General features: G+C 45.4%; 1 protein-coding gene across 1 annotated transcript in view; it reads left to right on the top strand.

Annotated features, from left to right (window-relative positions):
* LOC119659279 (organic cation transporter protein-like) overlaps positions 1 to 15,276 on the top strand; it is a 52,492-nt gene that overhangs the window by 28,344 nt on the left and 8,872 nt on the right. The window contains exon 3 of the mRNA XM_038067288.1: positions 5,641 to 5,821. Coding sequence (XP_037923216.1) covers positions 5,641 to 5,821 — 181 coding nt within the window. The remainder of the gene's footprint in view (positions 1 to 5,640; positions 5,822 to 15,276) is intronic.

Raw genomic sequence — 15,276 nt, 5'->3', positions numbered from 1 at the left:
AAGTATTGGACTCCAGCAACATCACGTTATCGGACTACGAACTAAACATCTCCCTGTCATCAAAAAACTACCCTGGAACCGTTTGACACATTACCTCGGGCTAGTTTCCGAACTCTCCCGGCTTTGGGAGCCTTCAAGTCAGGGAATTCCTTTCACCAACGGAGGCGGAGGGGAGGAAGTGAATTGTCAGATCAGGGAACCCCTTAGCGTCCGATCCCTCCGCCGGTCGAGTTCAATCTTATTTGCAATAAGAAGAACCAGAACATAGTGCGCAATGCAATTCCAGCTTCCAGCTCTCTTCAGCGTCTCTCTGATAATCTCCCCTGTGTCTGCATAAAGCTGCTGATGAAAGCCGTCCCACTTCTCGCAAGAGAAAAAGTGTGTTCAGCGTCGCCCGCCATTCAATTGCAAAACACACAATTAGGAGATCGCGCCTTCCCAATCCTGTGCAGGTAAGACTGACTTCTAGCAGCAATTCTGGCCGTTCGCGGTACACCAGTTTGTAAACTTCCGCCGGGATGCCACCAGGGCCTGGCGCCTTCTTGATTTTCATAGTGAGAAGTGCTTCTTCGAGCTCTCTCACTGTAGACAGGGGGGAATCCTCGACGCTTTTCGCGCTATTTACATCAACCCGTACAAGGTGTCTGGGGAACAATGCCCGCATAATGCGGTCTATCTGGCGGATACTTAGCATGCAAGGCCTCCGCACAGATCTGAATTTCCGGGTGACAAGCTTATAGCCAAGTCCCCACGGGTCCGCATTCACCTTGCTAACAAGGTTCTGCCTACCGCAAGCTTTGCTTTTATTTATAGCGCTGTGGAGTCTCCTTTTCACTGATCTATACTTTGCCTTTATGGCACATGCCTCCTCGGTGACGTGCAAACGTTGTATCAAACGGCGGAGCTTATGACACTCCCTCCATAGGTCGGCAATTTCTGCAGTCCACCAGTACATAGAAGGCTTGTCGCGCCTGGGGCCTCTCCGGGGCATGGAAGCCTCCCACGCCGTCGTTATCAGGTTCATCACTAAATTTACGACGGTGTCAGCTGGGGCATTGCCACCCCTCGGAGCGGTCTCCAGCGCGGCTCTACCTGCTCCAAGAGATTCGACGAACTTCCTGATGTTCACCCTCGCGACATTCCACAGGAGCGTTGCGTTGGTGCTCGCCGACAAGCGGCGTCAACCACTTTGAACGCGATGTACTGGTGATCACTTGCCGAGAAGCCTGCTAGGACTCGCCACCCGTCCACCGATGATGCCAGAGATTCCGACGCAAAAGTGATGTCAGGAATGCTTCCTTCATAGCCTGGGCGACGAAACGTTGGCGTGGATCCCGTATTTAAAAATACAAGCCCGGTTCTCGCCGCCATTTCCAGAATCCGTTTCCGCAGGGTGTAGCAGGAGTCGTAGAGGATCAAGTTAGTGATGTATTTGGAGCGGACTTCGTTTTTGCAAATGTGGGCGCAATTGCGAAGGATTCTGTTCTCTTTTAGGCGAATACGTTTCATTTGGGATGGGGAGCTATCGGACCAGAAAATGAAGCCATAAGGAAGAGCGGTCGGATAGGCTGCTTAATTTTTTTGGGAGCAGGGATGTTTTATTTTAGGATACAATATAGGGAGCTGAAGGCCAGTTGCCCGGCTTAGTGTCTTCGTTATATGGGGGACGTGGAAGAGAAAGAGATTCATTGTCACTCCGAAGTATGTGACTTTTGTCACAGTAGGGATAGGATCGTCGTGATTCTCATGTTTCCATGGACGACGATAGTCTTGCATTTGTCGGGATTTAAGGAAAGTTTCCAAAGGGTGAAATAATGGTAAAGCTTATCTAAGTAAGAATTCCGACGAGCTTCATCGCGGGTGATTTCCTTGGCGGAAGAATAAAGGATGAGATCATCCGCGTATTCAAGGATTCGGACACGGGTGTCCGAAAAGACTGAACCCTGAGGAATGACGGTGGGGCAATTATTGGACGAGGAAAGGTGCTGTTGGATATTGACTGTGGATTTCCACCCGTCTAGAAAGTTAAGATTTAGCTTACTGAAGTGCGGATGAAAATTGAGGATCTCGGAAAGCTTATACGCGAGTCTTTCTTTAGGTCAAGGAGACAGGCTATGGTGGGTGTTCTACATGTTCAACGGAGTATTTAGTTCGGTTGGCGAATTGGAACTCGGGAAGAATGTTATAGGAATCGCAGTGCTTGTCGATGAGGGATTTAATGGTCCGTTCGAAAATTTTGATGGAGGAAGATAAGATTGAGATACATCTGTAGTTATCTGTATTAAGGGGTTTAATCATTCCTCAAGATTAACCAATTGAGAGTAGAGATTTAATGTAAAACCAACTGAACTAAGACTTACGACTACATTGGGAAAAGGCAGGAAAAAACCCGTCTTGACTTGAAGAAAAATGTAGGATTAAATAAGGTTCGTGGGAGGATGCGGAGGTGATACGTGAAGGGAACTATTATGCGGTGGAGTATATAAGGCCAGGGCGATGCCTACTGTATGGATGATGGTATAGAATTAGCCTATCGTCGTGATATATGCTGCCTTGGTTGTGGAGATTGAGGAGGTCAATTGGAGTTGAATGGTGTCTGAAGGGGTGGGTCGTGAAGTTGAAGAGTAATCTGTGGATACAGGTGGAGTTGACATTGTCAGAAAAGAACTGGTTGGTGCGGAAGTAGGAATCGGGCGTGCCTAAATGGTAGAACCTCCACTGGCATAAGCGTAATCGCTCCATTCGGTGCGATGAGAGGTCGCAGCAGGCGACAATACCGTATTTGGCAGACTGAGGAGTTTCTGTTAAGGATGGGCCAAAGAATAATTGAATCGGTACGGATGTTGGAAATGATGGGCTTGAGGTGGCAAGCGGGAATTCAGGTGCCATCCAGATATTTGATGGAACGGACGGAGGGGATAGAAGCTACGCCAACATTAATTTAGGTTTCCTGTGTCCGCTGTCATCTTCCGGGTAAATTTGACTCTATCGCGGAAGACGATGGCTTAGCACTTACTTGGATAAAGAAAAAGTTTCCGGATTAAAGAGTTGAGATAAGAAGGGACTAAGAGTTTTAGCACACTTCTTTCGGACAATGATCGGGATTTGGTCAGGGCCGATGGATTTCTTGTTGTGGTCGGATATTATAGTTGATTTTATTGTATGGGGGGTGACGGCTTGAATGGAGGAACACATTTCAGCTGTAAGTAGTGTAGGAGTAAGGGAAGTTTTGTAAGTGTAGAGAAGGGGGTTGGGATGTTGTGAGGTGTCGGACATATTGACGTATATACTGGTTGCATGAACATTGGGGTCAGTGATGTGGAGTAAGGTATGGTGGTCTGCAAGGAAAATCTCGGCAATACTATCTGGCTGGGAGCGGTGTTTCGCGCGAGGAAGCTCGCTGATCTTTGTTTGGCTAGACGGGGGCAGGTGCGTCGCATTTGGCTGAACATATGGTGATTGAGGGATATGCCTACATGTTGAATGCTTAAGTGTTCAAGATATAGGGGTTGGATTTCGGATCGGATGCGTTGGTTAATGAGGGATATACCAACTTTAACGTGGCTGAAGTGTAGGGAGTACCTACGGCGATAGAGTTAGCGACGTAGAGTGCCTTTCTCCTTGATGAGGTTAAGGATTCGGAGAGGATGGGTGATTAAACCTTGGTAGTTTAGGGGTCTTGAAGGGATGGTATGGCGGCAAACATTTTATGTAATTTCTGTGTAATTTTGTACAACATAGTCGATCTGGGAAGGGAATAGGGAGTTGGGTAGGATGACGGCGGACATTTGTTCACCAAGCGCTGATTGAGGAGGTTCCAATTAGTGGCCGCATATTTAGGAAGAAGTTTGGGTTGGGTTTTGGATAGCTGTTCAGAAAAATTGGCTATCAGCACTACACCATCGTGGACACTGAGACCCGGGATAGTTGGAAGTTCAATAGGAGTGGTAATGCCATAGGACAGAGTAAAAAAGTTATTGCTTACTAGGAAGAGGTCGGTTTACGATAGCAAGTCCGGACTGTGGAAAGACGGTCGGCTGAGGGGAGTTGGAGGGAGAGGAAGTTTTGGGCGTACCAGTTGGCAGCGTATTGGCGTTTTGGTTCACCGCCGTATTGTACCATGAACTATGTTTGGTATTTAGGTCGCCACCTAGTACGAGGGAGGTGCGTTTGTTGAGTTGGCAGTTCGTTCAAGGAAAGTAGATTATCGCTTATCCATTGGAGAGGAGAGGGTGTTGTAGGTGGATAGGAAAGAACTGAGTTGGGCGAATGTTTGGGAAGGTCTGAACTGAGGGGTTGGTCTGATGATGGGGACGGGGCTAAGTTTGGAAGGATAAATAGATTAAGTCCTGCGGGTGCGAGCTTGAACAAGAATCAGGCAGTAGCGATAATTCGCCGGATGGATCTTCGACTCCCAGTTGCTTTTTAGGACTCTGGCGCAGACCATGTGGGATGCTGTACTTAACACAAAGTGCCCAATTCGTTGACAATTATGGGATTGTGCAATCTCATGGAATTGGACCACTTCAAATTTCACCATACATGGAAACATCGCTCTGGCCTTTGAGAGCAGGGATTGCTGGAATTTAGGAAAAAGGTAACGAGGAAGAGTTACAAAGGTTTTGCGTTTCGGCGGGATGACCTCGTCTCGTAAAGAAGGGCGATTCTCTTCTTTAAGTGGTGCTTTTGCAGAGTCATATTCAGCATGGGACCAGGCGAGCTCATGAGTTGAGTGGACGGAGGTCTTTTTAAGCGTCAAGTTGTTTGGGATGGCTGAGATTACTTTGTTTGTAATAATTTTGGTTGTAGCAGGGTCCGCGGGAATAATGAGGGGAGGTAATTTTTCGTGACTTATTCGTTTTGAATTAGTGTTCATTGATGTCGATTGAAGTTGAGTGGTGCAAATATTAGTTGGGTGTTGATTGGAGGTGATGGAAACCGGTGTTTGGATGTTCAAAGTGTGTGTAGTTTACTGGATGGTTACCATAATAGATAGTATAGTGGCTCGTCTCCAGGAAACTGGTCCTTTCACATCGCATCTTTTATAACGCGGTGACCTCAACTATATATTGGCACCGGTTATCGGGTAACTTCTAACCTTCATCCAGCTTTGGATCTGTTCGGGAAACACACGTTTCATGAGAAAATGTGCAAATCATTTATTTATTTTTCTCTCGGGGTTTGTCGTTTTGTATTCAATACGAGGCTCCTTCCGTGGCTTCGTAATATATCGTTTTCCGTATAGAGTTGCCAGACCAACTTCCGGCCTGAACTCCCGGTTTTAAGTGCGGCAGACTCGCACTCACCCCCTCTCAACCATGACTACGTAAAGGTGAAAACAGAATTTGGTAGAGAGCTTTTGGTGTTTTGAGTTCCATTGTGGATAGAAATTCACGCTTTCGTCCTGGTACTAATACTACCCTTTGACCGCCATTGACTATTAACTGTTTGTTATTACCTTTTTTGGACTCCGCTGTACTGTTTTTGTTATCATTTAGAAGTGGCTAAGCCGAAGTAATTATGTTAAAATAGTGTAGACGTTATGTGTAAAACGCCTTCTACATTTAGTTGAGCGTTCAATGAATAAATCTAGAAAGTTCAGTTTAGAATGTTTTTATATAAAATTTCCATTTCTTTCAGTTGCTATGATCCACAATTTGAAAATTTTACAATATATGACACCAAAGAGTATTACAATGTCCATGGAAGTTCGGCATGCACACTGAGGACATACGAAGGCCTTTCCGAAAATATTACATTTCAACCTTGCACCAATTGGATCTACAACCTGGACTATGGATATCAAAGTATGACAAGTGAGGTAGGTGACTGCATTTAGATTATTGGAGGGTTCAGTTATTCAATTATTTGTCAAAGTAATCACAAAGGTACATTAATCTATATATATACACATACATTGTCCAAACATTTACTTACGACTAAACAACTTTTTTTGAATGAATGAAAGAGGAGAATGTCGCCGAAACGCGAGTAGTGATAATGGTGGTATATTATGAGGGCTGGAGCCCAAAAATATAGTCCGAGCTTCACAAACGGCTTGTCAAAGGAGTCTGAAGTATTATGGTAGTTCATGTCGAACAATGCTTGGTTGTGAGGATTTGGAGGTGTTCGCAAAGATCCCTTCAGAGTGCCGCAGCTAAGCAGCGGTGGATTCGTCCTTACTTAATTGAGTAAATGTCATGTCACGTGCATGCCAAAGCAATGAATCTCTCAATAATAAGACAACCAATCAGGCTAAAAATATGTCCGAGGCAACCGAGGCTTGTTTTCCTGGGGGAAACTCGGCTAAATCAATTTCTTTCCCCATCAGCGGTGACATGTATGCGAAGGCCCCGAAAACAAATTTGTATGACAAAAACACCAAGTACAGGCAGTATTCGGTGTTGGTGGATAGAATACAGATAACACAAGACAAAAGGAAACTCATGGATCCGCTAGACCTGTGCACGCATGCAGAAGCCCTCAACTACAGTAAAAGTGAGAGTTTCGTGAGAGTGCCAAAGTCAAAACGGCCCAAGCACTTCATACCTTTTAGTGCGACGTTTCGCTGTAGCATCATTAAGGGGTACCTCTCAATTAGTTGGAGCACAAAGTCATTGAAGTCTCAGGGTCCAACGTAATAGTAATCAAAACCTTGAGGTTCACAAGAACTGACAGAAGGTTAAATTTCCCACGGGCATTGTAAAATTAGCCTTCCTGGGAGAATCGCTACAGCTGTCAGATATAATTGAGAAAACATATTTCAAAGTATATCCCTTTGAAATGAGAAAAAGACAATGCTATGCCCTATGGGTACTTAGGGCATATTGATAAGATGTGTAAAGCTCATCCGAAGTTTGAGATTTTGTAACCTGCGCTAAAAAATATATCTTACATGGAAGCCTGGAACATAATACATATATGGAACAGGGACTGCCCTTAATAGACAGAGTATAAAAAAGCTACTAAGTTTGACGCCGTAAAAAATATCACCATCAAGGAAGGGTCTAACACGATCAGAAATTATTACAAGCCGATTGACAATGACGTCGAATAAAACATGGCTTGTCCCTCTTTAAAAGCGAGTAGCTCATACTGAACAAACTCAGGAGATAATATTCCAGATTTAAAAAACATCCTCCAGGGTCAAGGAAAGCACAGTACGGCTATGAAGAAAAGGAATCCCGTTCCAAACTACAGGAACAATTCTAGCGACGTGCTATTAATGGAAAACCGCGATGGTACGGAGCTTGCAACATAACATGCAAAGCATCATCATCATAAATGGCCCAACAACCGGTATCCGGTCTAGGCCTCGCTTAATAAGGAACTCAAGATATCCCGGTTTTGCGCCGAGGTCCACCAATTCGATATCCCTAAAATCTGTCTGGCGTCCTCACTTACGCTATCGTTCCAACTCAGGCAGGGTCTACATCGTCTTCTTTCCTCCCTTATATACTTTCGGATTTTATCCACAACCCGACGGTCATGGTATCGTTCATAGATTTCGTCGTTATGTAGGCTACGGAATCGCCCATCCTCATGTAGGGGGCCAAAAATTCTTCGGAGGATTCTTCTCTCGAACGCGGCCAAGAGTTCGCAATTTTTCTTGCTAAGAACCCAAGTCTCCGAGGAATATATGAGGACTGGCAAGATCTTTGTCTTGTACAGTAACAGGTTTGACCCTATGGTGAGACGTTTCGAGCGGAATAGTTTTTGTAAGCTGAAATAGACTCTGTTGGCTGACAACAATTGTGCGCGGGTTTCATCATCGTAGCTGTTATCGGTTGTGATGTTCGACCCTTCGACGGTCTCCTATCTTTATTTTTCCCGTTTGACCAGTGCGGTTTGATGTTGTTGGTTGGTTGGTTTTTGGTGCTGACGTTGACACCATATACTTTGTCTTGCCTTCATTGATGTGCAGCCCAAGATCTCGCGCCAACCCCCCTGCTCGATCTGGATGAAGGCAGTTTGTAAGGTCACGAGTCGTTCTTCCCATGATGTCGATATCGTCAGCATAGGCCAGTAGTTGGGTGGACTTAAAGAAGATCGTACCCCTTGTATTTATCTCAGCATCACGGATCACTTGCTCGAGGGCCAAGTTAAAGAGGAGGACGCATGGTAGGACATCACTTTGTCTTAGACCGTTATTGATGTCGAATGGTCTCCAGAGCGATCCTGTTGCTTTTATGTGGCCTTGCACATTGGTCAGGGTCAGCCTAGTCAGTCTTATCAATTTCGTTGGAATACCGAATTCTCCCATGGGCACAGTTGATGAAAAGATGGGGCAACTGATCTCCATATTCCAACAGTTTTTCCATCGCTTGCCGCAGAGAAAATATAATCCATTGCTACTTCGCCTGGAGTGAAGCCTCTTTGGTATGGGCTAATGATATTGTGGGCGTATGGGGCTATACGGCCTAGCAAGATAGCGGAGAATATGTTATAGATTATACTCAACAACGTGATACCTCTATAATTGCTGCACTGTGTGATATCTCCCTTTTATGTATGGGACAGATAATGCCTCTTTGTCCGTCATCAGGCATTGATTCGGTGTCCCACACCTTGAGCAGAAGTTGATGAACCACTTGATGTAATTGGCCGCCTCCATATTTAACCAATTCGGCTGTAATTTCATCGGCTCCTGGCGGTTTATGATTTTTAAGCCAATGAATTGCACAGACTGTTTCTTCTACATTTGGTGGCGGCAGTATTTGTCCGTCGTCTTCAGTTGGCGAGACCTCCAACTCGCCGATGTTCTGGTTGTTTAGTAGCTCATCAAAGTACTCAACCCATCGCCCCAATATGCCCACTCTGTCGGAAATCAGATTTCCCTCTTTGTCTCGGCAGGGTGAGCATCGAGGTGCATAAGGCTTCATCCAGTTCACTTGCTGGTAAAACTTGCGCACCTGGTGCGGTTGCTTCCGGTACTTTTCGAGTGTACAGACCTGTTCATTCTGCAGGATTCCTTTTTCCGCCTGCCAAGTCGCTTCTCGGCTCGACGGAGTTCGTGATAAGTCTTTCCGCGTGCCCGCGTTCTTTGAGGATGCAGCATTACTCGTTATGCAGCATTCTGTCGTTCCTTTGGTAGATTACATTCATCGTCAAACCAGCCGTTTTTGCGGCGGGGACCAAGAATGCTTGGGCGGTATTTATGATAACGTTCTTCAGGTGATTGTGAAGATCATTTGTTGATGCTTCATTTCTAGGATCTCTGTTGACTGCGGTTATTGCGGGATCCAATTGCACCTTATAGATGTTGCGGAGGGTTGTGTTGTGAGTGGTTTCAGTATTCACTCTCACCTGATTGTCAGAGGGGATTGTAGGTGGTATCGTAATTCGAGCTCGGAGCACCATGCCAACGAGATAGTGATGCGAGTTTATATTGCCACCCCCCCCCCCCTTAAATTTCTGACATTCATCAAGGCTGAAAGGTGATGACCTTCAATCAGCACGTGGTCAATTTGGTTGAAAGTGGTCCCAGCTGGAGAGGCCCACCTATGTTTGTGGACCGTTTTCCGCACAAACTAGGTACTTCTAACAACCACATCGTGAGATACTGCTAACTAAATAATCCACAGTCCGTTATCATTGGTATCCCTATGTAAAGGGGGCTTTACACGCAACGATACATTGTAGCAATTTATCGTAACGATCAGATTGTTACAATTTATCGTTGTGTGTAAACGGGAGATTGTAGCGATTTATTGGGATTGGAGTTGGAGTGGATGGTTGATGCCGGCCGGCATCAATTTCTGGGAATCGGAACGATTCTTCACCTTTCTCACCAAACAACCGATGTACAGCGACAGCAACACTACTTCCTCCATGGTTAAAGCTTTTATAAAGACTGGGGGGTCGATGTAGGGTGACATTTGACAAGAAATCGTTACAATTTAGCGTAGCGTGTAAACAGTGCTCTACCCTTTCGATTTGTTGGAGCGATAAATCGTTCAATGAATTGTTACGAGTTATCGTTGCGTGTAAAGCCCTCTTAAGCTATGGGAACCGACGTATCGCCTAAATGCGGACTCCGTCCTTACTTGACTGAAATCTCCAAGTATGATTTTGATATCATACTTGGGACAGGGTTCGAGGGTCCGCTCAACTACCTCGTAGAGGATGTCCTCTTCCAACTCTGCAATCTCCTCTGTAGGGGCGTGAACGTTTATGAGGCTTATATTTCGAAACTTGCCGCAGAAACGCAGAGTGCATAGCTTCTCGCTTGTGTTTTCAAAGTCGATAACAGCAGGTTCCATTTTTCAGCTGACTAAGAAACCTACTCCGAACACATGCTTTACTCGATGGCCGCTATAATATATGGTGTAGCAATTCTTCTCCAGGAAACCGCATTTCTTGTAACGCTGTTACATCACCTTATATTGGGACAGGGTATCGGCTAGCTGCTCTCGGCATTCGGTCTGTACAGGGAACGCAAGTTCCATGAGAAAATGCGTTAATCGTTATTCCGTTGTCGTTGTTGGGTTCATCGTTGTAAAATTCATCCTGCCTGAGGCTCCTTCCGTGGATTCGTAACATCGTGTAGGGTTGGCTGCGCATCCCGCGACATATCACTAACTATTTGTCCTGCTCACTATTATGGGCTGATGAATCGGTGTCCCCATACAAGATCTATCAGCTTCAGCAATTTCGGTCTAAATTAAAGCTCGATCATTTATTCTTTGCTGCCATTTCTGTTGATCAGTTCAGATCAGTCCAGTTCTTCAGTTTATCTGCAAATTTCTGGGAAGATTCATTCTCAGCAACCCCGGTACAACCCGTCTGTAGCGATTTCCCCATATGCGGTTTAATAGAAAACAACTTGGTCAGAAACATGTTGCTGTCAATTTCTTTTGCCAGGAGTGGGGTATGGGCAAGGCATGTGACTTAGCAAGCCCGAATATAGGCTTTTCTTTGCTGAGTTCATGGTTGCTTCCTTTTATCACTAACAGCTATTAAGGTTTGACGGAGAGAATGAATCCATCTCGACAGAGCCTATATTGTGAAAAGAAGACAAGTGAAAGCGTCCACATTATTAACACTACTTACCATTCAACCCATGGGGTTATAGTTTTCCAATTCGTTTCTTAAAACAGCTCTCTTCACTATAGCAGGACATGAGGCATAGAGTAGGATAGGGGATAGACAACAGTGGGCAGCAGACAGAGCGCAGATGATGAGGGATAAAGAACGGGGAAAAGCGGATACAGGACAGATGACAGAAGATAGAGGACATCGGACAGGGGACAGAATATAGATGAAAGAGGCCAGAGATCATTCAGAATAATGAACTAATGTGGACGAAGAGAAGGTGTGCAAACTACAGTGCAGGGGCTCGAAATCCTAGTATCATCGTACCGGGTCGTCGATATCCCCCTTGGTGGATAGCTTGGCCACTGTGGCATCTAATGCAGCTTAGACAAGGAGGCGCTTTAACCGAGCAAATAGCTCCCTAGAACATCCGTAACAAAAGCGCAGGAGGATGTGCTCAAGGGAGAACGGTGGGCATCAAAAGCAGTAGTGACACCAACCGGATCCCATCGTAAAGGGTTAGGGGTAGCTCCTCAGGATCGAAAGTCGGATCCGTATAGGAGAAGCTCAACGATTATGAGATCTCCTCCAATATCCAAGGCGCAAAAAGACCTGTGCTAAAGGAATCCCTTAATGTCTCAAAATGTGCGGAAAGAAGAGTGGCTATGGAACAGAAGCCCGACCTGGAAGAGTCATCGTTCATCTTGTTCGGAGTGGTAATTGTTGAATTGCCGAAATTTATCAAAGATAAACACAAATCAAGCATAAAATGAGAGCCATCAAGGTTTTATATAAAAAACCGCGGGAAGAACCGAAGGAGAGCCCTAAAATGAGTTCCCTCGACGGTAATGCAATCAACGAAGGTGATAGTCAGCCGTATACTCGTGGGAGAGTAGAGAAAAAGGAGGGTTCGGGATAAGGAAGACGAACATCCTGGAAATCGGCGTATCACCCACTTTGAAGAATAGATCTAAAACCTTGGTAGGTGGGAAAATAGTGCCTAGAATACTGACGCCGACAAGGGAGCCGATGTCTCAAATGGTGCACAACAGTTGGACTAAGGCTGTATTAAAACAACCAAAAAAGTAAAAGGAGAGAGTGGGGATCCGTCCCAGATCAACATTTCAAGCACGGGTAGTATGTTATGTAGACATACTAAGAAGAGCGAAAGCTGACCCTAACCTCAAAGACTTGGGCGGAAATCCATGCAGTATCTGGAGGAATCAAAAGGGAGATCTCATGCTGGAACTGAAAAGGTCTAAATTGAGCGAAGCCGAAGCCAAGGACCTTGATGGGGTCACTTCTAACGCAGAAATCTGTATTGCCTTGGCGGAGTAGTTCAAGCTGCACGACTTGCAGAAGGCATCCATTGTAAACCTTAGAAAGGCGTATGGAGGTACACAGATCGCGACCATCTGGCTGCCATCTGAAGTAGCTCGTAAGCTGCTAGATGTCGGGATGATCGGCATTGGATGAGTAGTCTGCCGCCTTAGAGAGCAAATGTAGTTGAAGAGATGCTTCATGTGTGTCTTGTACGGACATCTGGCGAGAGTATGCACAAGTTGATCGAACTGACCGGTGCAAACATTGTGGAGAAACAGGTGACATTGCTCAGGAATGTAACAAGGATTCATAATGCATGTTGTATAATTAAAAGGAGGGCCTGGATAGCGGGCATATTGCCAGAAGCGGGTTAAAAAAAAGCACTAAATGCAGTGGGAAAATGAAGTTGATCCAAATCAACCTCAATCACTGTATAGTCGCTCAAGACTAGTTCTTACATGCCACCCACGAATCAGAGGTGGCTATAATAAGTGAATTCTATAGAAACCCTAACAATAATGTCTGGATAGCCGAACCAACAGATGGGGCGGCTTGGGAGTATGCGGAACCAAGCCATACAAGAATGTATGGGGCAGCCCACAAGTGGGTTCGCATGGGCCAAAATAGACGGCATATACGTTAATAGTTGCTATGTTCCTCGAAGCCTGACATGGCTGAATTCGAGGACATGTTGGATAGATTGATTTTGAATTCAAAAGGAGGCAGACCAAAAGTCAGTGAATGGGCCGCAGAACGGGAGATACTCATTGACGAATGCAAGAGGACCTTGTCCCTTGGTGGCTTTTGCGCAGTTATATATCGTATTGTTAATACTTACCATAAAGAGGGGTCTGGTTCTGATCTGACTTTTGTTGGTCCTTCACAAGCTCGCGATATGTCCTGGAACATTCTTAGGTGTATGGTTGAACCAAAATACTATACCAAGCACACCAGCGCAGATAGCCGTCCATATTACTGAGTGTACCGGGTCGCCATGCGACTCATCAATGTCGAGACGTTATACTTTCCCTATAGAAGGCACAACTGCAGGTGGAATATCGAATTGTCTGATCTCCGGTCGGCGAGTCATCGGGCCTGGTGAGCAGCCCAGACAAACCGCCCAGAGAGCTAAGGGTCGGCCTGACCAGGAAGAGAAGCAGCGTGTTTACAAGGAAGTTGGAGGAAATCTGAAACTAGCTATATAGCGAAGCAAGCGAAATTGCTTTAAACAACTATGCTCACAGGGACATATAGACCCATGGGGAAGCCTCCACAGGATTGCAATGGGGAGATTCAAAGATCTCCTACCGAAAATTGTTCAGGGTTTGCTTTGTCAGAAGACCTCGAACGGTTACAGTCTGCAGACACTAGCTATAATATCCCTAGTGACGAGAAAGCACCCGGCCTCGGCAACATAAAAACAAAGCTCTTAAACTGGTGGTTAAGTTAAAGCCAGACATATTCGTTGAGTTGTCTAAACCATGCTTGGTAGATCTCAAGACCTGGAAGGACAAAGGCTAGTGTTCTCCTGGTGAACGATCTTCCTACAGATCTATGTGTTTATTGGACATTATGGGGAAAATATTGAAGATTATAATCTACAACAGACCGACAATTTGACTTCCGTACAGCCTGATCAACCAGCGGCGCCATCTAATTGGTCACTGGCTCAGCTAACAATGCCATGCATGGAAGGGGTGGCACTAGCAAGTATTGTGCTGTGATTATCTTTGATGTACAAAATGTGTTCAGCTCGGCAAGTTGGAACCTTATAAGGAACTCATGGGCGGCGACAGGTGTACCCAATAACTTGACTGGGCTAGTCGACAGCTTTTTAACAGATAGAAGGTTCCGGCACGGCACAGATAAAGAACCAAAGAATACATTGTCTCCGCGGGTATTCCACAGGGCTCTGTGCTGGGACCGCTATTGTCGAACATCATGTATAATGATATCCGCAATATCCCAGTTGCTAGTGAGGCCACAATAATGGGTTACGCCGATGAAATAGCAGTGATCGTTTTTGGCAAAAGATCTGACGGATGTGGAATTGTATTCATCCGAAACAATCACTGCTATAAAGAAGTGTCTGAAAGATGCAGGTCTTGCACTTGCGAAGGATAAAACAGAGGCGGTGCTTATCACGAGGCGACATAAGGAAACCACTGTCTTTATCAGCATGGAAAAGCATATAGTCACTTCAAAATCAGCAATACCTTGGAGTAATGATAGATGCAAGGCAGAATTTCAAGCAGCATTTGCAATATGTTTGCACTAAGGAGTCCAAAGTTAGCATAGCCCTGGAAAGGATGTTGCAAATATTGGGGGCCCGCGGTGTACTCGTAGTCTCCTTATAGCTAGAGTGGTGAAGTTTACACTGTTCAGTGCAGCCCCAATTTGGTGAATTGCCTTGCATACGGCATGCAATGTTCAAAAGATAAGCGCCGTTGATGAAAAGACCGCGTTAAGAATGTGCTGTGGTTAGAGAACCATCCCAGATGAAGTAGCCTACATCTCAGCCAGAATGATACGATAGACATTTTGGCCGATGAGGTGACACGCATCTATGATGAACCTGATTCTTCTTCTGATCGGCACGTGGAAAATGCTCGAAGGCAGGAATCGTTAAGCAGGTGGCAATAACAATGAGAATGCACGGAAAAGGGTCGTTGGAGTTACAGATGTGTGGATGCAGAGACAGCATGGTGACTTAAACTGGGATCTGACAGTTTCTCACGGGACATTGTGGTTATCGTAAATAGCTCTATAGGTTTAAACTTGGCAGGTCAAACGGTTCTAGCTGCGACGGTATTCTGGAGCACTCAGAGCATGCTACCTGCCAATGTCCAAGATTCACAGAGGAAAGCAAGAGTCATTAGCACCGGAAAATACTGGAATGCAGTGAACGACATGGTAAGG

Source organism: Hermetia illucens, chromosome 6 (genome assembly GCF_905115235.1).
Source record: "Hermetia illucens chromosome 6, iHerIll2.2.curated.20191125, whole genome shotgun sequence".
Classification (NCBI taxonomy): domain Eukaryota; kingdom Metazoa; phylum Arthropoda; class Insecta; order Diptera; family Stratiomyidae; genus Hermetia; species Hermetia illucens.
This window is presented reverse-complemented; position numbering and strand designations above follow the sequence as displayed.